At 32.2% G+C, this 23694-nt stretch overlaps 2 protein-coding genes across 3 annotated transcripts; one reads left to right on the plus strand and one right to left on the minus strand.

Moving 5' to 3' along the window:
• Window positions 1–8242: 8242 nt before the first annotated feature.
• Window positions 8243–9867, minus strand: LOC11441964 (uncharacterized). Its single transcript, XM_003625520.3, has 2 exons — window positions 9569–9867; window positions 8243–8705 (listed from the first exon to the last, which is right to left on the minus strand). Exons 1-2 carry the CDS (start codon window positions 9732–9734, stop codon window positions 8434–8436), a joined length of 438 nt encoding a protein of 145 aa, XP_003625568.1. The 5' UTR covers window positions 9735–9867; the 3' UTR covers window positions 8243–8433.
• Window positions 9868–14007: 4140 nt separating this feature from the next.
• On the plus strand, window positions 14008–17368 carry LOC11425769 (APETALA2-like protein 2). 2 transcript variants are annotated; one of them, XM_003625522.4, is made up of 10 exons: window positions 14009–14665; window positions 14772–14797; window positions 14908–14938; window positions 15042–15129; window positions 15318–15463; window positions 15605–15649; window positions 15784–15887; window positions 16295–16437; window positions 16563–16676; window positions 16839–17368. In XM_003625522.4, the coding sequence occupies exons 1-10, from the start codon at window positions 14196–14198 to the stop codon at window positions 17085–17087; spliced, it is 1416 nt and encodes a 471-aa protein (XP_003625570.1). In that variant the 5' UTR covers window positions 14009–14195; the 3' UTR covers window positions 17088–17368. The 2 variants fall into 2 exon arrangements, with proteins under 2 accessions (XP_024625596.1, XP_003625570.1); XM_024769828.2 differs by lacking the exon at window positions 15605–15649 and having other exon boundaries at window positions 14008–14665.
• Window positions 17369–23694: the final 6326 nt, after the last annotated feature.

Here is a 23694-nt window from a genome sequence, read left to right on the forward strand (position 1 = left end):
ACTTTAAAATGGTTGAAGAAGTAACCAACAACTTTTCGAATATACTTGGAGAGGGTGGATTTGGCAAAGTTTTTAAAGTAAGATTCTTTACACGTTTTTGCTAATTTTTCTTTTTGTTGTATATGTGGACCGATGGTGCGATCTACAACGTTTCTGCATAAGACATACATACATTACATACTTACCAATAGAATTCTGTATGTGACTTGTATCCAAAAACAAAAAAAAAAGAATTATGTATGTGACTTTCATCATGCATTTATACAATTGAGTTGTGCTTAAATAGTTTTTTTGCCCTAAATAGTCTCTACTAGTATAGAATATACTAATGATTTATATAATGAATATGTTATATTCTAACACATAAATACCATAGGCTGACTACTTACTCGAGATCTTACATTTCAAGTCACCGTTCCTGTAAAATATTCAATGAGTTCAAAATTGATAAGCCTTTTATTCTTCAAATGTAGTTACATAATTTTAGTTATTACCATTTCCATTTTAATCAACTGTATAAATATTTCATAAATTTCTCTCATTTCATTGGCTTTCCAGATTTTACCAACTGATCTTGGTAACTTTTTACAAGTTAAAAACCACGAATATCTCAGAGTATGTGGACCGGCTAACACCATCACAATCTGTAAATTGCTATTCAAAAAATGATCCACAAACATATGACACAACTGTTATAATTGAAAGTGGATGGAGAACATTCTACTCATGCAATCACATTGTTCATAGGACTCATCTAGAATTAAAGTGTGACCCTGTCATCGCAAAAAACATCGTTATTGTATTTAGATTATCTAGACGATACTAAAAAATCCACAATTCTTATTACTATATTTCTTCTACATCTACGTCTATGAAATATTTTTCTATGTATTCCTTAAAATTAATTAATATTGCCTTTTCTTTTAAAGTTTCACTTACTATCAAATCTATACAACTAATTACACTTACATCAAATAATTACTGCTGATCAATAAATATTAATAGTATGATTTAAATACATTTTATTTTTTTACTGCGAACAAAATTAAATTCACTTTTCCAACGCACGTGTGCCAATACGCGCGGCGAAGCCACGCTACCCGTGTTGTAGCACGAGTATCTCAACTAGTGTACAAGATAACATTTCCAGTACACAATAATAGATGCTAATGCCATTTATCTTTCAATTTGAATTGGAAAAATAGTGAGTGAAAAAAAATAAGTTGAGGGTATTTTTATAATTTCCATATAGAAAAAGAAAAAGGAAATTGGGGGTGGGTCGTGGCCCACCCTGAGAAAAACATTTTTTTTAGCAATAAAGCCTTCTCTTGTGTTGTTCTCTGCTACTTTAACTAAGAGTAACTTTTATTTGTTCACACTGCAATTCTATATTTACTAGTCTTCTTTACCTTATTAGTTCACAACACACATTTAGCAATGGCTATCTTTGTTGGGTTCCAACAGAGGCAGACACAATGATACACGCATTATCTTTGGATTCAAACATAGGCCTTAACCTGTATATTTCTATTATAAATATACCCTATAGGCAAGGGTGTGAATTTTGTTTTTGTGCGGTTTCAGGATACCATTACACTACCTGGTTAGCCACATGTACCCTATAGACAATATTATGGGTACATCCCACTTGATATGCACAACACCAGATATTTGTTTTTCTATTTTATGGAGGATGAGTCAGACTCAGCTTCCAAACCTGTGGTTCTGTGGTTGAATGGAATACTTGGTTGCTCCTCTCTTCTAGAAGCTTTTAGGTCGAATGGACCCTTCACACTAACAAAGAAGGGTCTTCTGAAAATTCTCACAGTTGGAACCAAGTGGCAAATATGATATACTTGGAACCAAGTGGCTTCATATATTCACTTAAGTCCTCCGACCAGTTGGTGAATGATGAGAGGACAACAAGGGATAATCTTGCTTTCCTTAAAAATTGGTTAAAGAAATTTTTAACGCTAAGGAAATAATTCCTTTTTTATTGTCTGGGAGGGTTATGTGGAACATTTTGCACCCGAGCCTGCAAATTTGATGCTTCAAACAAAAAAAACATATAAATTTGTAGAGGATTGCTATTGCCAATTCTCTTCTTGATTTTAACACAACCTATAATTCCGTAGCAGGGTTTTATTGGTCCCATGGTGTTATATCCGAGCAGACCTTTGACCTTTTAACGAAGGTTTGCAATTATTCCCAAATTAAAATAGAACAGATTTATGGTGGAGTTTGTGGCATTTGCAAGCAAGTGTATCCAACTTGTACACGAGATTGGTGATTTTAGGGGTTACACTGATGTCCTTGATAATATCTGCTACTCTTTGAGGTTGGATTTCGTGATCCTTGATTGTGTTAATGATCCAACTTTCACATATCTGAACTTAAGAGATGTGTAGGATGCTCTGCTTGTCGGGCTCTTGTGGAAAAAGTATTGGTCATCTTGCACATTTCATGATGATTATGACCTTCGTGATTATAAGATTCTGATGATCTCAAAGCTAGGAACCCTTGTTAAAGCAGGTTTATGGGTCCTAACTTATAGGTAATATTCTTTTATTTTTCTTCCAACTCCAAACACATCGAAATGACAAAATATCTCCTAATTTTTCTTTTCTCTTTTGCCATGCAGTGGGGAGTTGTACTTTGATCTCTCATATATAAGGACACATTCCATGGTAAAAAAAAACTAGCTGAAGATATTGGGTTGAACTTAACCCTGCCCCATAGAGCTTGGGGGAAATGATATTAGGTATTTTGATTTTTCTAGATTTATTATTTTTGCCTAAGAACATCTTATCTGCTTCTTTTAAAACTAAACTGTTTTATAATTGATTTTGTAGACTGTTGAATGGATATATAGAAGGATATGGGGACGGCATATTATCTTTTGCCATGATCAAAGGAACAGGGCATGCTGCACATTCTCATCCTGATCGAGAGGAGTCTTATACACCTCAAAGCCTTGAAGGAAAGCAGGCTCCAACACTTTCATATTTTTGAATAGTGGTTATGCTCCTTTTTGATATGTAGTTATTTTTGCTTGGCTTCTAGTTTTCTCTCATTAGTGCGGGTTTTAGGGATCGTTATGAGTTAGCTTCATTTTGGTGTGTTGTTTTGGGTGTGAAGTATTACTTGATTGTGAATCTATCGTTTATTCATTTTGCCTTGGTTATATATATATATATATATATATATATATATATATTGCTTTTGTTTCTAAAAAAAACGTTATACCGACCAAGAAACCAAGGCCAGCCCAAGGGAGCTGCCACCAAAGCAAGGGCTTTAGGCCCCCAAGTTTTTTAGGCTTCGTATTCGGCCTCATATTTTTGACTTTGAAAATATTTTACGTTAAATTTTGTAAACACGTTCATTCGAAGTTCAAGTGGTATGTAAACGAGGAGTCATACTTCATGTTGCAAGTTCGATTTCAATTCTAGCTATATTATTGATTATTTGAACCTTTAATTTTTTGTTTTGCATTCAGATTCCTATCAATCTAATTCGATGTCGGTTGTTTGAAATATATTAAGACAAGTAACATGTAATCAAAGTTTGTAAAAGTAAAAAATTAATTTATATTTATATCATTTCAATATTATTTTGTTATTTTAAGATCTATAACAATTGGTAAATAATGTCTATGTTAAATATTATTTTCAACATGCACGCACGCGCACACTTACACACACGCGCGCGCGCGCATATATATATATATATATATATATATATATATATATATATATATTAAAAAGGTCACGTACTAACGGAGTTGATAATAGCGAAAGATGATATACTCTTACAATGTGACAAACTAAAGTTTGATTTCTAGTTGACAAAATACTCATGTTTAATTAGTGTATGACATACATCATATAAAATTATTTTCGATTAAGGAAACTTATGAATTTTTTCTTTTTTAATTTTGTCTTATTCTCTCTAAACACACTTAAATATTGACCTCTATTTAAATTATGCTTTATGCCTGAAAATAAATTGGGTCGGTCCTGCAAGAAACAAATAGTGCAGGCGGTACCTAAATATTGCATTGTGTGTGTATATTACTATCAATCAAATCCAATATATGATTACAATTTATTTTCTATTGTTAATAGTAAGGCTTAATACATGCTTTGGTCCCTTAACTTATTTTTGAATTTCATTTTGGTCCCTTAATTTTAAACCGTCTCAATTTGGTCCCATAACTTTACCTCCGTTTACCTAAGTGGTCCCTATTAGGGACCACTTAGGTAAACGGAGGTAAAGTTATGGGACCAAATTGAGACGGTTTAAAATTAAGGGACCAAAATGAAATTCAAAAATAAGTTAGGGACCACTTAGGTAAACGGAGGTAAAGTTATGGGACCAAATTGAGACGGTTTAAAATTAAGGGACCAAAATGAAATTCAAAAATAAGTTAAGGGACTAAAGCATGTATTAAGCCTGATAGTAACTAGTGTAGTACCTGTTGTCTTATTAATTAAAAGTATAAAAATACGATTGTACCAAATTTAGGACAAACACCGAGCTGATCAAGGAGCATTGTATTCCAGACAAATTTTCATGGCATATATTAAAAATGATTATGAATTTGTGCTTTCAACCTGTGTCACGAGACCAAGTGTGTGTAGTACAAACTTAAATTCAGGATAACAATGTACGAATAGCTATTCACACACAATCATATTGGCTTTCTCAACACTTCACTCAACATTGATTTGTAGTCCAACATATGCCAAAAATAAAAATGCTTCAATTATTTAGTTCAACCTCACTTCAATCTATGTCAAACTTACCTAAGAAGTGGTAAGGAAGAGATATTATAGATAGACATACTTCAAGGCATCTTTTTGACCAAAACACCTAGTATTTGCTATCAACTCCTACTCCTGCTATTTTTTATCTTCAAGTGTTCAACCTACACATAAGGTTGTATCACTTCAAATCACCGATTCAGTCATGCTACTGCCGCATTTTTAAACTTGATTGATTCCTTTTAACCCCAATCAAAGTGAAGGAAATAGAAATGAAAAATGATTTAATTGAGCCCACTCGAAATATGATCATAGAAAGACATCAAATAGAAGAAAACCTTTTTTTTTTTTTTTTTGACAAAGCAGAAAAACATTAGTGGAGATTGAACCTGCAAAATAAAACTGAAACCATGTATAAATTAGGAACAACTTATAATCAACATCTTAAACAGAGAGAGCTTTTGGAAAAGAAAAAAGTAGATTCATCAAGAAATGTTGCTTTCAATTAAAAATATAATCAATTAAACAATCAAATCATCACATAAAGTAAAACAATTTATCACTATTTAGAGAGGTATGTCTTGTAGATTGTTAGGAACATATCATGGAAATTATAAGCAAATCACGATCTATATTAAAGATGCAGCCTGGCATATCACTATTTAATTGAAGCAATTGTTGCAAATTTTCCATGGCCAGCAGAAGTCTGAGATGAGAAGAAACTGAGCTTTAACAAAGGGTCAAAGACTATATTTATGATCAATTTTTTTTGCCAATATGTTCTTTTTTGTCGCAGAAAATTTGGAAGGTAGTAGTAATCTGGAAAAACTTTAATGATCATTCACTATAAAAGTGCAAGGAGTAGATAACTTCACCATAAAAGTGCTTCACCTTAAAAGTATCTTTGATGCAGCAGCTTCCATTATCCCCTTCGGATGCAGGTTTTTAAGCCTACGAAAAGATAGAAAACAATGAAGTTATCTCATGCACATATTAAAATTAATGATCATTCACTGTTTCAAAGAGAAAACTATACATTGATGCAATATAATTCTACTAATGCACAAAAGAAGATGAACTAACTTGTTGCCTTGAAGTTTATTTTTCTGATAGAGATGGTTGTAATAAACCAAAGTGTTCTTTTTTGATATAAGGATTTTTCACACAAAGATAAGTTGCTATTGCAGGGTTAATTATCAACTAAATTGTATATATAAATAAACATAAAGAGAAAGCAAAAGAAAATGGAAGTGAATATTTTACTTGCAGTTATGCTTACTTCTGTATCAGTGATGGAAGTGATCTGAAAGAGAAAAAAAAAGGAAAACAAAGAGAGAAATTAGATGAGAAGAGAGAAAAAAAATGCTTTAAAAAAAGAGAGAAAAGGATTGAGAAAAGATGAAAAATTAGTACCTGTAATGTTTGGAATGAAAAAATGGAATTAACAACACAAATATATGATGCATTGATACGGGTAAGATAACCGGTACAGATACGGGTACGAGTATGTAATATGACAAACATTAAAAAATGAATTACTACCATTACCATTGTTGTCGTAAAAATATGCTTAGAAAAGAAATCAATTTTCATAAAAAAAAATAGTATAATACTAGACGTATTTTAATCATATAAATTAACCACCAACTCTATTATTAAGTTGCTTCAATATTTACTTTTTTGGACCACTATTTTCATCAAAAACAAGAAAGAGAATTGAAATACAATAAAAAAGTAAAATAATTTTGGTTATTTTTCCGAAGCCCGTATGTTTTTGCCAACTACGACAAATCAACTAAATAAAAATGGGTACGATTTGGCACATACAATTTTTTTTTTAGTACAAAAAAAATGGTTCGGTACATACATTACTAGTAACGTGTGCGTACCCGGTACCACAAATACAGATCCTTCAAAAAAAAATAAAAATGAAAGACAAACAATAACCGGACATTAAAAACATAAGACACAGACAATCACATAAACATTAATCGTCTAATCAGTTAAAGTGTACATACAACGTTATCCCCTTTTCGTTCATGGTGTTGACCTTATCTGTCTTATACAAAAACAGTTTCTATCAACGACAATTATTAAAAGAGTGTCGCAAAAGAGTGCAATACTTACAACAACAATTTCAAAGACATTAAATTCCGCACCCACCCGTTACATGAACAATATGAAAAATTCCATCTTATAAATAAAATAACTTGTTACATGCACTTAACCATATTGTAACAAAGACGTAGCCACACCTTTTTTTTTTCTTCCAAAATTCCGGCACTTGACCATTTTTTAACATAAGTATGACCACAAATCTTCTCATTAAGAATTGATCGTTTAATCAGAAAGTCATCGGATGAACAACCAAAGAGAGACTAAATGATTGGAGGAATGCTTGTGATTTTTTACTAAAAATATAACAATGAGAGGTGAATGTTATGCTGACACAAACCAACTAAAGAATGGCTTAACTTAACTAGAGTTTCCCAAATTAGTATGAATACTTTTTAAGGTGAAAAGACTAAGTACAAGTATACAATGTTTAAGTTATAATATAAAAAGATATCGATCCCACATGGTCTGTGGAGCTATAGCTTCGCATAGCTTTTCAGCAGAAAACTTGTTTGTAAGAAAATAAAATAAAACATTTGTCACAACAATAAAAGTAAAAGGTTAAGTTTTGGGAAAACAGCTGCAGTCTTTAGAAAATCTCAAGATGAAAAGTGTGGTTTAATTAGATCTAGGTTCAGTTATGATAAAACATTACTGCGATTTACAGAGCTATAATTAAGGTATAACTTCCCGTGTCGCTCAGAGTTATAGCTGGTCAAAGCATGTTTAGTCTCTGAGATACACATGGTTGTATTCTTATATAGCTTCTATGCTCACAGAGCTGCAGCCGTTTATTAGCTTCTCGTAACTTTGTGGTTCATAGAGTTGTATCTATTAGTAACCGACTTTCTGGCGAACCAATTGGTCTTAGGAAGTGTTACCTCATCCATCGTGTTAAGGTCGGGACGACACTCATTTTTGGGCTCGATCGCAATGGTCTGTAATTTTTGACACATTCCACAATGAGTATGCTTATTTTTAGCCACTCACGTACAAGAAAGAAATATGTCTTAGCTTCCATTTGAATATCTCATCACTCTGGTCAATGAGAGTGGAGAGTGCTATTCAATCATGTACAATCCTATAATATCATGCAGTTGTAGAAAGTTTGAGACAAACTGAGAAATTCCTCTCAGCTTGTAAACTAAGCTAAAATGTTGGGCCCCAGAAAAGAAAATTGATTAACCTTCAACAAGTTACATGATAGCAATCACCAAGGCCTTTTTATAGCAAGTTGAGAACCACCAAGTACATGTTTGGATTGACGGTGAGATTGACAGAACCATGGTGAGTCAACGTAATTTTAGCAAAAGTTGCACATTGGAGTGGTGAACTACCGTGATTTTATCGATCTAATGGTCTATGTAAACAAACACTAATTATTAGCATAATGTATGAAAAGAGAATAACAAGTCCGAGGACAGAAATTGTGTCAAGGACTCAAGTGGAAGAAGCAATAGAACAGGAATAGAAACAGGAGAAGCCATCAATTACAATAATATGCATTTTGTATGAGACAAATACTTTGACACTTCCAAATTCTATAGTTAAATTACTTGTTGATTGGTGCTTGAAGGGTGTACAACAAAAGAACTATGAGAATAATAAGTGCCCCACCTAAAGTAAAAGTAGGACTAGTCCAGAACTTAAGGTTTGATCTTTCTGTTCTCTTGATAGGATCAACCTCTTCAGAAAGTGGAAAATCTGAACGCCTAGGATTCCAGCTCACATATTTATTTGGAGAAAAATTTGAGAAGAGAGTTTTTTTTCCCTGCTTCTTGAAGTTTGACCATGCCTTGTCCCAATCCGTTGATGATTTATCACCTGAGACATTGAACGAAGAGTTATAGTCAATCGAATGTAATACAAGAATGAAACTCAAACTAATTAACAGGAAGATTACATGTCTGTAGTGCAGATGAGTTGACAACAGTGACTATGCGAATTTTGCAAAATTACAGAGTGTGTCGCTTTGATTTTTGCAAAAGCTACAATTTAGAACTTTGACAAAATCATTGCATCCTCGTCATTATAAACATACTTAATTTAACTAACTACCTCTGTATGAAACATTTGATCGAAATTGGACACAACAAGAAGATTCTTGAAACCGGATTGAAATAGAAACTGAAATTCGCGGAATAAAAGATTGCACAAAGTAGACAGACGAACGTGCATTGATTTATCGAGATTCATAACAATTTGAATCCTACAACCTCTGCACGATGATCATGCAGATTACTTTCTAGGAAGGAAATCACTGTATTTTGTCTCTTGATCAATGATTCTATGAAATGTATCTCACATTATCCTTTTACAAAGTAAGTTATAACTGAATCAACAACTAACTTATGCAACAAGCTAAATAGGCTCATCTAATTAAGTAGGCAGAAGATCCACTGGAACTAACACCCTTCCTATAAATACACTGATATAACTATGACTAACGAACGAAAAACACGTCGCATTTTAGAGGATCTTTGAAAAATAGAGAACTTTAATTACTATAATAATGTTGAACGTATAATTCATATATTTTTGAATAGACTCGTAAAAAATAAAAAGGGATCATATAAAAATGAAGAAATGCTTTTCATATATCATAAATGAAAAAAATGCATGTATCAAGTTCTCTTGTAGTATGCTGGCTGAAGTGAAGAATAAAAACAGTAATTGTAGAAAAATACCATTGTTATCGGCGTTTGTTTGAGATTGATCGTCCCTTTTGGAACATACTACAAATTTGAAGGGGAAATAGGAATGGAAAGAAGAGGATGATAAAGTTTGGGTTGGTGAAGAGAAACGATGGGATATAAAAGTTGTGGGTATTGAAATGTGTGTGTGAATATCCATTTCAAAGCTAATCAAGAAGATTGAAATTTCGTTCTTCCTTCGGCTCAACTGGAACTTCTTCCTTATCCTTTGCGAATCTCAGATTTTCACATACCACATATTATTACACGTGTATCTAGTTCTCTGCCTCAAGGTCAACAATACGATCCCGCGAATGTTTTAATTTAACAATTTGTAGAATTTTAAACCCTTCAAACAATTTTGAAAATTTTAGTATAGTTAAGGTGTGTTTGGTCAAATTAAGTTATTGGCCAGCTGAAAAACTCTTTTATAACTGTTCAAGCTTATAGAAATGATATTTTCAACAATTTTTTGACAATTTTCTCTCTTATACTCATATTATGTTTTTATTCTCTCTCTTCCTTTTCTGTCTTTATTATTTTTTACCAATAGAAATAGAGAAAATTAAAGTTGTCATGGAAGTTGTTATTAATGGTTGTTCATATATCATTGCTCTATATGTTATACACTACATTGGTATACATTTTTAACTAATATATTTATTTTAATAATTTAAATTTATTTTAAAGTATTTTTTATCTTTAAACTGATGAATGTGATGTATGAATTTTAATTGAGATTATCTTTACCAATTTTGTTTAACTTCTTTATATGTATTTTTGTTTTTGATTGTTTTATAAAAAATTATTTCTTTTTATTTAAATTGGAAAATATGTATAGAGAAAAAAATATAAATATGTACATATGAATTTAATACATATCTTTATAAAGAAGACCTTGTAAGTAAATCGCAACCGTAAAAAAAAATTAGCAGGATGTGGGAAGTTTTTATTTTTGAGGGGGTTGTTTTTTTAAAAAATAAATGGAAGAAAATGTGAGAAGTTATAAGCTTAAAATAGCATCTCAAAGGAAACTATAAGCCGGTGAAAGAAACTTGTTACCAAACACATTATATACTTTTAAACAAGCTTATAAACTAGTTTAATATGTTATGAACTAGTTTATTGGCTTTACCAAACATAATCTTATTATCTAAGTAGGGGTGAGAATAGGTCAGGTTAGATCAAACTTTAATAGGTGGGAAAAATTTGTAAGTTTGAGTATAACGTATGGCTTTACATAGGCCTTTTTTTTTGTGAGTGCATGATATGATATTTTTAAAGGTCTGACCTAGCCTAAAAGGCTATTTACAAGCATATTTCACGTTAATGTTTTTTTACCTACTTCTATATATGTTAAATGACTCTTACAAACTATTTAAAAGCTTATTTCAAGCCTGCTGTTTTATGAGTAACCTACAAAAATTTATTTTATTAACAATAAGTGATCGTTTGCTATTATTTGAGAATGAGAAGAAAATATTGAAGAAACGGTTGGAAAGTGTGATTAAGATTAGATTAATCACATATATCTGAAAATCTAGTCATCAAGTAGTTGAATATATGGTTATCATCAAACATTTCATTGATGCATGATGGAATCTTCAAAAAAAGAGTTCGAAGCTTTGTGAAAGTGCGTGCACCAAGGCGTGGTATTGATGTGGCTGATGCTATTTATAAAAGCTTATTTGATCCAATGGTCCCCTAAATAATTTCAAGTTTTCATTTTTGTCCCACAATTAATAAAACGTACGTTTAAGTCCCTCACTTTTTCCTCCGTTAGCCAAATAAATCCTTCGGTGTTAAGTTTAATCCCAAATGTCTATGGTGGATCAATCTTAAGAGTTGTCCACCATAGATTTCATTAATTTTTTAAATTTTAACCGTTTGATATGTTTTTTTAAAAGAATGATCATTGGATTATACACGGTGAGTAAACAACACTTAATTATTTCTCCCTTTTCTTCATCTTCTTCTTCACTCTTCTTCATCATATTCATATCTGTTTAACCAACATTCATAAACAGCAACAAGATGTTGTCTCTACTATAATTTTTATCATTCATCAATAACAATAACAACAAGAACCAACAAAATTACAATTACAACTTTCAGGTTCATTCATTCTTCACCTTCTTCATTTCACAATCACCATAAACAAATTTCTAGAAACAACATCACATGATTTCCAGAAACAAATTTCCAGAAGTGCAACATCAAAAATCAAAACACGAATTCTTTATCCATGAATTTCCAGAATTGTAACATCACATGAATTTCTAGAAATCAAAATCAAAATAAAAAATCAACATCACATGAATTTCCAGAATTGCAACATTCCTCATTCCTTCATCTCAATATTCTTCATCTTCGTTTCTATATTCCTCATTTTGTTTTTTCCATTGAATCCATAGCTTTGAAAAGAACCCACGAAGAGAAGAGCGAGATCTGAAATCCGAAGAGAGGAGGTTGTGGTACTGGGTGGCTTTGCACTGGTTAAGAGAGAAAGAAGTGGAATTCGTAAAACCCATTAACAGGAAGAAGAAATACAAAGTATGGTGGCCGGAAAAGCCCCTTCCCGTGGCGGAGGAAGAAAAAGGTCGGCTAAAAAGTTGTTCCTTTCGTGAAATTAGTTGGACCAATGGAAAACCCTAGTCGAGAGGATAAAGAAAATGGTCTTATTTTTTCCGATCGGTGCACGTGGTCGGCAGAGCGACGTCGTGATGGGGCGGCGACGGTGGAGAGCAGAAGAAGGAAATCTTTTTTTTTTCTTTTGACAAAAGAAGAAGGAAATCTGTGAACCTTTGTTTTTTATTATTTTTTTATATATATAACATGATCCATTTAATCCAATTGTGGCCTCTTTTTAATCCAATGGTTGTTGTTGGAGGATGATTGTTGGATAAAGTAGTCCTTCATAATCTAATGCTAGCTTGTTTTTTAAAAGATCAAACAGTCAAAATTTAAAAAATTAATGAAGTCTATGGTGGACCACTCTTAAGGTTGGTCCACTATAGACATTTGGGGTTAAACTTAACACCGAATGATTTATTTGGTAAACGGAGGAAAAAGTGAGGAACTTAAACGTACGTTTTATTAATTGTGGGACCAAAATGAAAACTTGAAATTATTTAGGGGACCATTGAAACAAATAAGCCATTTATAAATATTTGAAAACTTAAGGGATTTGAATAAAGTGTTTTCCATGTATGTTGACAATGCTTCTTACAATGATTCATGTTTGAAATGTCTTAAAGAGAATGTTTGTCCTAGTTAGAAATTGTTAAGCCTTGATGGCTTTTTAGATCATGTTATGTGTTGTGCTCGTATATTGAATTTGTTAGTGCAAGACGGGCATAGTAAAAGTAAGGGTATCATTTTCAATATTCGTGAAAGTGACAAATATCCTAACCACAATGAATCAATGCTAACAACATATTTGTGATGTGGTTGAATGAGAAAAAGAAGGAGAAGAATTAACAAGTAGTCGAATATCCGTTTATCTTATCCAAATATATCTATTGAGCTATTTGCTCCATGCCTATGCCGAATTTCATCCGTGGATAAGAAGTCTTTTACATCTTTAATCCTCAACAAAATCATATCATAAGCAAAAAATTAAATGGGAATATTAGAAGAGAAGTTTGATGGGATTCCACCAATTCTCTTCTACGTTTTTTATTTGATAGTATGTAATTAAGCACTTCTATCAATAAAAATCATACAATAAATAATACCGTAGCAACAAATACCCTAAACACTTTATTAAACACATATATTTTAAGTTTATGGGAGTTTAACTCAATTGATAAAGATACTTATAAATAATATATATATACGAATCAGAGTTTAAATCTGATATTTTTTTTAAGGAAGAAATCCGATATTTTTAGTCACTGACTGTTTAAAAAAATGTATACCGACTAATACATGGCTATATTTATCTTATTTTTCTGTCATGAACGGTCAAGAAAGAATCCATGGACAAAAGAGGTGTGCCGAGGAACAAAAGGAGGCCAGTATACTGACAAAGTGATATTGTCACCCACAAAGCATAATGTCCAAACAAAATATCAGTTGTAGAGCCCAATTTATCATTCAAAAAACAAAGTTTCGTCTCATCTCAATCCCACTTCACAAGCAAGATTAAATTAATACTCCCACCACATTAACATTAACATTAACAATTACAACAATTTATTACTTTAGTATATACTGTTGCACATTCCCCTTTTGTTACAAAAAAACAAAGTACATCACATTCATGCAAGTTAATTATAACAATGTATATAAATCATTAAATACGTGTATATCACTCTTAAGCCAAGTATTTTTGTTCTTTGTAGGCCCTGAAGCTGACCCTCCCAATAATAAATAGAACCTCAAAAGTGTGAAAAATAAAAAAGGAAACAAAATAAATAATGACATTATATTACTTACTATAAGGTAAGAAGAGGAATAGAAAAGGAATTAAGCTGAGTTCATTCACGAGAACAATGAAGTGAAGCATTTTCATTTTGGATCCTTCTCTCTCTTTCATTCTAACTAACTAAAACTCGCTTTATATATATTTTTCCCTCCAAATCTTCATAACTGAATCGTAACAAACTCAAACCTCACAATGTTGGATCTCAATCTCAACGCTGATTCCTCTCTTCCACTCTCCTCCGTCGTTCAGATGGAAGATTCATCCGGTAGCTTTGATTCCTCCGTCGTCAACGCTGCCGACACTGAAGATTCATGCTCTTACGGCGATGCATACGGTTACAACTTCGCCATACTCAACAACAACGCTTCCGTCGACAACAGTACTATCTCCGGTGAACTTCAACATTCCGGCGCCGGAGAAGCAGGTGTACGGACAATTCAGCTTTTTCCTGCTAACGAATCGGGAATGATCTCGCCATCTGAGAGTAGTGGATGGATGAATTTCTCGTCCGATCATCACGGTGGAGTACCGGAGCAGACTGCTGTTGTTGCTTCACGACCTCAGCAGGTGAAGAAGAGTCGTCGTGGACCGAGGTCACGAAGCTCGCAGTATCGTGGTGTTACTTTCTACCGGAGAACTGGACGTTGGGAATCTCATATTTGGTTCGCATTTCGCAATCGATTATTCTGTTTCTTCGTAGTTCAGTTTACTTTCTGCATTTCATGATAGTGTTGTTTCTGAATCCACTCTGTTTTCGTTTTTCTGCAGGGATTGTGGAAAACAAGTATACTTAGGTGAGAAATCATTACTGATTAAGTGATTATTTGAGACGATTTCGTTTTACTTTACGTTCTTGATCGTTCTTCCTTTTTTAGATTTTGATTTTTGAATTTTGATATTTCAGGTGGATTTGATACCGCGCATGCTGCGGCAAGGTAATTTTCATATTTGATTATTTTTTATATATTAATTATTTTTTAAAATGTTGAATGTTTTTCATGGATTTATTTCTGTTTTCGCTGTATGATTTATTTTCAGAGCATATGATCGAGCTGCGATAAAGTTTCGTGGCGTGGATGCGGATATTAATTTCAATGTCAGTGATTATGATGAAGATATAAAGCAGGTTTGTGAGAATTTGTTATTACTAATGTTGTGTTGATCTTGTTTAAAATCTAATTGTAAGTTAGTATAATTGTAGCTTTAACTTTGATTTTATTGATGTGTAGATGAGTAATTTTTGAGATGATCTATTTTAAAATTTGAATGTTAAGTTTTAATTGTAGCATAAACTTTGATTTTATTGTTGTGTAGATGAATAACTTTACAAAGGAAGAGTTTGTGCATATTCTGCGTAGACAGAGTACTGGTTTCTCAAGGGGAAGTTCTAAATACAGAGGAGTTACTCTGCATAAATGTGGACGATGGGAAGCTCGTATGGGACAGTTTCTTGGGAAGAAGTAAGAAAATCCTTTAGTTTAATTTGATTTATTAGTTGAGCCTAAAATGCTTGATTTGTGATTTATTTAACCATAAACCAGTATTTAGTTCTTAATTATATTGGTCTGGGTTTTTAATTATATTGGTCTGGGTTTATGTAGGTATATATATCTTGGGCTTTTTGATAGCGAGCTAGATGCTGCAAGGTTTTAATTTATCGATCATATATATCAGGATATCTCAAATGAAATGCCTAATTAAATATTTTGGATTATTTACTTTTATATTTTCTTTTCTACATGTTGTGTTATTGACTTAATTGCTGTATTGATGATTCCAGAGCGTATGATAAGGCTGCTATAAAATGCAATGGAAGGGAAGCAGTTACAAATTTTGAGGCTAGTTCTTATGAAGGAGAGTTAACTTCCCAGGCTGATAACGATGGTACTACTTATTTACCATTGAGTTGAGGCTCACCTTTTTTTTTTGGTTTTATAATCAAATTGAATAAACCATCAATTTAGTCCTTATAAACTATCACTCACTCTATAATTTAGTTAGTCCTTAAAATATGTAAATTTAACCTCTACTATTAAGACTGGTGTTAAAGACTAAATTGAAGAATTTTCATATACTTTAGAGACTAAATTGACGGGTTTTATATGCTTTACAAACTGCTTATCATATTTCTTTAGTTTTGACTTTAGCAGAGACTACTTATCATATTTGTATAGTTTAGAGGCTAAATTGAAGAGATAGTAGTTAGGGTCCTACATTTACCGTTTATTCTAATCTAATTGGTGATTTAACTATGAAGTGAAATGTAATAATGTATTTTGTGCTTTATCCAGATATCAAGCAGAATCTGGATCTGAACTTGGGTATAGCTCCTCCTTCTAACTCTGATGTTCAAATGATGAACATGCACCACAATGGAAGTGGTTTGCAAGTTCAGCGTAACTGGGATGATATGCCTGTTGATAAGAGTGTAATGGTAAGGTTAAAAAATTAATCTTTTCTATATTAATTCTGCAATTCCTCATGCCCCTCCGCTCTTTCACATGAATTCAAAGTTTGCATACTTAACTTGCATGGTATATTTTTAATCTGTGTTGATAGTTTGAGGACTCTGGGTCAAGATCACTCAATGTTCAGTCATCTTATGGCTTTCCCATAGCATCTGAGCATCAACCTCCAGTCTGGAGTGGTACTAATTACTTTCCCGTGTGTAAGGTGAATACTAATTTTGCTTCAGTATCTTCTGCTAGCTAGTTATGAATTATGACTATTCAATTTGATTTTGCTTCAATATCTTATGCTGTTTTCTTTTTCTTTTTTAAGAATCTTCTGCTGGTTATGAAATATGAATTATGATTATTTGTGTTCTATTTACAGGAAAGAGCAATAGAGAATAGGATGGAATCTGCTCCCGTTCCAAATTGGGCATGGCAGCTCCAAAGTCCATATAATAATGGGTCAACTTTGATTCTACCTAATTTCTCTGCTGCAGCATCATCAGGATTCCCTTCAACAACAGCTGCGGATAGTCAAATTCATTTTCCAAACATAACATACCTCCACCCTCATTTTCCTACACCAGTGACTAACTCCAGCCCCATACCCTCTTTCTACTGCAGGAGCTGATGAAGCATGGCTCCTAGGGTATAAAGCTACAATTATAAATCTTGAAAGACGTCTAGTCTTTGTATCCAAGGTTTAGGAATATGATCATCAAACTTGTAGGGTATAAAAGTAGGAATTTAATTGCTTGGTTCAAATACTAGCTTTCACCATTTGTCCTTTAAATATTCCTATTTTCTTCCTTGTAAAAAAAAAATCCCTGCCGCAAGGCATGGTAAACTCTAGATGCTTTTGCTTTTATGAGATGATTCTAATGAGGAAACCATTTCCTTCCTTTGTTATCATTTTCACTCTCCATGCATTTCTTACTGAAAATATTTGAGATGATGGTAAGTAAATGTGATCATTTGAAAAATGGATTTCGTACAGTGATACGCATGCTAATTAAATCAAATTCCAATATTATTTGTGGGTTATATGATCATTTTAAGTGCTGTTTGGTTAGAATCCACTCTATGTAAGTTATTGCCGACATATCACTTCACAATATTTGGCATTGACACTCACGGCACATGGTTATTGTTATATTTAAGGCAAACACCAAAGCTGTCTTAGGTCTTTCGTGATGATACCACCCTATGCCAAAAGTTTATACAAACATTTGTGTGTTGTGCGCATGGTAGGATGTCCAAATCACTTTACGTCTTATTCCTACGTTGTTTCTCCCTCGTATAATTCCTTACTTCTTTCACATTTTTCTTTAATTATTTTTACCTCTCACTATCTAAAAGTCAGAAGTTAGTAATGTGCACAAGCATCATTGTCAGAGTTTGGAAACACTGTCCAAGAAGATAATGAAAGAAAGCTTACTTTGCCCACTCTAACTCTAACCGTGTTTAACGATTTCCAATTTTTATATCATAATCACAGCTTCATTTTGTTCATCAGTACTTGGGTCAAACTGCCTGTTGGAGGTGTACTTCCTCAGTTTTAATTTAACATTTTTAAACATTGATTAAGAACGCGGTAAAGTTGTTACAAATAAATACATCACTTTTAGTAAACTGATTTTATGAATTATATTTGATGTATTTTCTTCTATTATTATAAATGTTAGAATATAGTAGTAATGTTTTAGAATTAGTGTATATAACATTAATTAATTAGATGGTAGCTAGAATTTAAAAAATAAATAAGAAATCTACATTGAAAAATAAAAATAAAATTATTTTAAACAAGAATTAAATACGTTAAAGTGACATTCATCGTAACAAAGGAGTATATGATAGATGTAAAAATGTGTATAGAAAACTTAATTGAGCTCATTTTAAGTTGACTTGATGCATCATGTATACGTTGGTAATAGGTATTAAGAGAGAAAGCGAAATATGCATGCATGATGCGTATAAATTGTGCATTTGTGTGCCACATTGCATCTATCAAAATTTAGGATTGGTTGTGCATTTTTACAAATAAAAAGAAGAAAATTGTTAGGAATAGTCTTCATTACTCAAGCCAATTTTATTAAATTTGATTAGGCTCAATTCAAATACGAAGATGGTGTAAAGATGAAAAATAAAAAGCATATAATGAAACACAAAACTAAGGTTTGAAATGGAGTAGTCAGTAGTGTAATGTTTTTGTCCTATTGTATGATGATTAAAGGCCACGTGTAGAACCAGGGGTTCTCTACATTCTGTCCCTTTCCTTGTAGTAAAGCAATTCCGCATTCCTCGGCTTTTATCAGTGGCTTAGGATTTCGTACACCTGCAATATAGCCAAATGTATAAATGACCTTAATAAATAGCAAGACAATGGAATGGGGCCAAAAGGAAAAGAAAAAAAGAAGGGGAAAATGCATCTCTCTCTGTACTCACTTTAATAATATAAACAATAATAATTAATCTGTATCATAAGCAGCAACAAAAGCCTGAACACTGTTATTTTTTAGTTTCTTATATGTGAATAGTAAAAAGTTGATTATTCTAGCAGCCCCAGCCCCACATATAACCCTTTCTCTATAAAATAGCTGACCTATCAAATCCGTACTAAGTTACTGTCTTATCCTATCTCTGTTCTGTTCTGTTCTCTTGTGTAAGTCCAAACTTCAATGTTGCGAATGAATGGGCTAATCTGAGACTGTAACTTTGGTTTAGTATACGTTGTTTGTTTTTCCCATTGTTGGGCTCTATGCTGTATCTATATCCTAATCCTATCCTATGGTGTGCTACATCACTGCAATGCAATGACTATTCAACCACCTCAAAGCCTCATCAAATTGTTCACTCACATCACGATTGGATTTGGAACTGTCCCATATAATATATAGTAACATCATTGTATCCAGAACCATGATTACAACAAATCCTGTTCCGTTGTTTTTTGTTTCCTTATTTTTACTTTACCTAAGCTAAACAACATGACAAAAAGTCAAAAACAAAATTTGGAAGATTCGCTGTGTATAGTTCCTTAATAAGATTTTGGTTGGAACTTGGAACTGAAAGTTAATTGTAGTGTATATATTTAGATTAACTCTGCTTAATTGTTTCTGTTCATTTTAAGAGCCTTAATCGCATCATGTCATAATCAAAGATTCAAAGTGTTTATCATTATTTTTATCAAATTTTACAGCAGCCATTATTTTTTATATAAAGCACTTAACCCCCACTAGAGAGGCATTGTAACCCATCAAACATTCGAACTTGTACACCAATTTGAATAACTTAACACTTTTACATGTAACATTCCATCCCCGCAATGATATAATAAGAATAATGATATTTGTACAATATTTACTGATAACTTTTAGAATAGTTTTCTTTTTATTGGACAAAAATAATATAGAAGAGGGAGAAAGAAAATAAAAACACAAATATCAATTATCTTAAAAGTTGTTTTAAAATAATTGCATAAATATCAGTTCTCATATAATAATATGTGATACAATGCCGTTTAATTACCCCGCTTACGTCAATCAAACTCCCTCTAAAAATAATTTGATTTCTTAGCCAAAGAGTGGATTTTGACGTTGGATGAAACAAACTCTTGGCTGAGATGTATATTTGATTCCACACACCATCACATAAGTGTATACCCTAGTGTGGTACATACTCAGGGACGGATCTATGTAGCCCACGGTGTGGGTGTGTGCCTGCACTGTTTTGAGAAAATTCTTTTGTGCGTGGTATAACATGTTATCCGTTAATATAAATTATTTATCCAACATAATTATGATGTATTTTTATACTTTTAAATATAAAATGGTGTGTGTATATACATTGTTCCTCCACTATTCAAAATTCCTAGATCCGTTCATTTACGTACTTCCTCTTATCCCAGCCAAGGCGTACAAGGAGTACTCGAAATCGAGTAGCACAACAACTTTTTGAGTGTTTGGTGTTAAATTTAGGATTGAATCAATTAACAACTTAGGAGGAGGTTGTGTAACTCGATCGATTTAAGTTAAAAGTTCAAACTTATACGAAAGAATAAATATTATTTTTAACAACTAATTATTAAAATTTGTTATAAAACACTTAACCATATCAACTAATTATAAACCTAAACTCTTTTAAGCTTATTCTTTGAGGGTACAACTACAGTGACTAATCATTCAAATCAAGTAGGATCTCGATAGTCGGTGAAAAAAATCTTCATCAATATATTAAACATTTTCAAGCTCTGGTTTGTTTAATCAGCAAAAACAAATAATAAGTACTAGTTTTAAAGATTCCATAGGAGCCTATAAATATAATACTACCTTCAAGACTTGTTGTGTCTGATCTCGTCACCTGCCTGCTAATACTAAATATCACATTTACTAACGTCTGATCAAATCTCGTGTTTAACCAAGCTAGCTCTGCTGGAAGGAAATTCACCAAAAAGAGTAGTAAAGTTTTTTTTGTTCTCTACTTTTCACTAAATTATCATTAAATTGGTATACCATATAATATATCATTGGAATCCCTATATTATTGGCCTGCGTTCACTGTGGCATACATTGAATGCATCAAAGCGACATGTCTGAGAAATAACACCATACATATTACAATGAGAATGAGTTGCACCAACCTTTATAACAAAAATTGAATTTGGTTGTATTTACTATTTGATCAGAAAATAATTACAAATTGAACTATACACTTCACGAGCACATAATAGCAAAGATCATAGGTTACTTACACGTATAACTTCATCTTGGATCAAATTTTGACATTTTGCAAGGAAGTTCTACAACTAAGGTACAACCTCGGTGGTTTAACTTTGTAAGCCTATATATGTTTGGATTGAGTTTTGGAAAGGAGGGAGAGTTGAGTTTTCTTATTTAAATTACGAATACTATAAGATATATTTTAAAATCAAAGTGTGTTTGCTCGTAAAAAAAATCCTAGCGTGAAATTTGAAATATTTTATGATAATTTACTTTGTTGTTCATTGAATTAATTTAAAATATAAATTTACCCTTCTAAAGTTCTCTCATAGAGAAGGGGAAAAGGAAAGAAAGAAAAAAAAAAACTAAATGACCCTTCATGTACATAGGATTTAGCTAAGTGGTCATGAAGATTTCTTAAACGTTAGTTGTATGTTTTCGAGATATTAAATGTTAGTAGTAGTGGAAAAAATAAGTTTGAATGGTACTACATATTGTATATAAGGCTAAATTACTGTCCCTTAATTAATTTTTCGGTTTTTTTTTAGTAGTCTAATGGTTGGAGCTCACACAATTAAATGTGGAGAAGTGGGGTGTCCGGAGTTCGAATCCCAACCCCTACATATATTATGCAATGTCCCTACCAACTGAGCTAAGTTCACGGGGACGCTAATTTTTTTGTTTTATTTGCGTCTCGCAACTATTAACTCTTATATTTCTCTTTTATCTTCTTCCGTCATAAAAATGGTCCTTATTGTAATATTTTTAAAAATAAATAAATAAAACGTTATGTTGTATGCAAGTGGAGGTGTGCCATTTCCATCCAATTTCAATTTGTAGGCACAATCAAAGAGAGAAGACGAAAGAGAACAAAGGGAGAAAAGAAAAGCATATATCGTGAATTAAATATCAAATTGTGTGGGATCCTGATGGTAAATGCATGAAATTCGATCAAAAAGTATAATTTAGATTGGTTTGTTTGTATTTAAAGACAAAATTTGTCACTAAATGTTATTTTTAGTCTGTAGGCGAAAATCCGAAGACAAACAACTTTGTTGTAGGCAAAACCGCAAAAGTAATGTTTGAACCATTGTTGATATATTTAATTACAACTACTTGTTTTGTTTATCACTATGAGTGATGTTAGATTTTTTTTTATTATTTTAAATGAAAATTGTCAAGATTATAATAGGGTTTATGATTGTCGGGGATGGCCCTGCTTCTTCTTCGCGTTGCTTTATGGTTTTGTACAGTGTTTAGGGTTTTCTATGTAGATTAAGTTTACGGAAAAAAAAATGTTCATATTTAGTGTTGACGCGTTTAGAATATGATGATTAACCTGGGTGAAAATAACCTATGGAAAAACAAAAGCTTCAAATAGTACACTCCATGCGGCTCTAATTCTATTGATCTTTACTATTCATGTAAGAATCTTGTCTACAAACTATTCTCTACTCCTCAAAACAACATGCTAAACACACAAATATACATCCAACCATGCAAACGTAAATGGTAAACCCTTTTGTACCATTAGTAAAATGAAAGTTTCACAATTTAAATTTAACAAATGGAAGAAAAAACATAGGATTAGAAGTGAATTGAAAATTATGTTTGGGGGAAAGGGGGTTGTCCCCTATATTTCCATTGAGGTTGTTATTGGATCTTAGGTATAACCGTGCATGTGTATGTCATATCATGCAAAAATACCTCCTTTTTACTTTACTTAACTTCCGCTTTCTATTTCTCAGTTAGCATCTTGAAGCATTCTATCTTTAATCTCTTTTCTTGTTTTCTCTTCTCTATCCATTTCTGGCCAAACATGGTCGTTGAATTGTCAACACACAATCACCAATATTAGCGCAGCAATAGCAGCATGTATGCATGCATGCAACCTCGCTGCTTCAACTTATCTTTTACGTTTCAACTTTCAGCAGTTGGAGACTTGGTAACACACATTTCACCTTGATTCATTTGTTTAACCATTGGGTTTTTACTCTCTTTGGTTTAAATCATAACGAGTAATTGTAAACACTTGAAGCAATGAATAAAATATAAATAGAGTGTGGTAATATCAGATGTAGTTAAGAAGATAAATAAAACTTGACAAAAAAAAGAAGAAGATAAATAAAAAAGAATATGTTGTAGTAAAATATATAAAACTCTAGGCTATATTTTGGATTGACGAGATGCGACGTCGTGCCAAGTAATTAAGTTCAATTGTTTTGATTCGTAAAAAAAATTAATGGAGTCAAATGAAATATAATTGAACCCATTTCATGAAATCCTTCGATTTTTCTTTCACCCAGATTTAAGGATTATCCAATAGAATAATGAGACTTTATTATTAATAAAGTATTATTATTTTAGTCCTATCTTTATACATTTCCTCCTCTCTATTTTGTTCATCCTCGAAGATAAAGATGTATCTTATTTTTTAAAGGTCAAATACATCTAAAGATCTTTTAAATTTTTCGTTTTTTCCAAAGTGGTCCTTTAAGTTTCGAAAGTCTCAAACAAGTC

The sequence above is a fragment of the Medicago truncatula genome, chromosome 7, assembly GCF_003473485.1.
Source record: "Medicago truncatula cultivar Jemalong A17 chromosome 7, MtrunA17r5.0-ANR, whole genome shotgun sequence".
Taxonomy (NCBI): Eukaryota; Viridiplantae; Streptophyta; class Magnoliopsida; order Fabales; family Fabaceae; genus Medicago; species Medicago truncatula.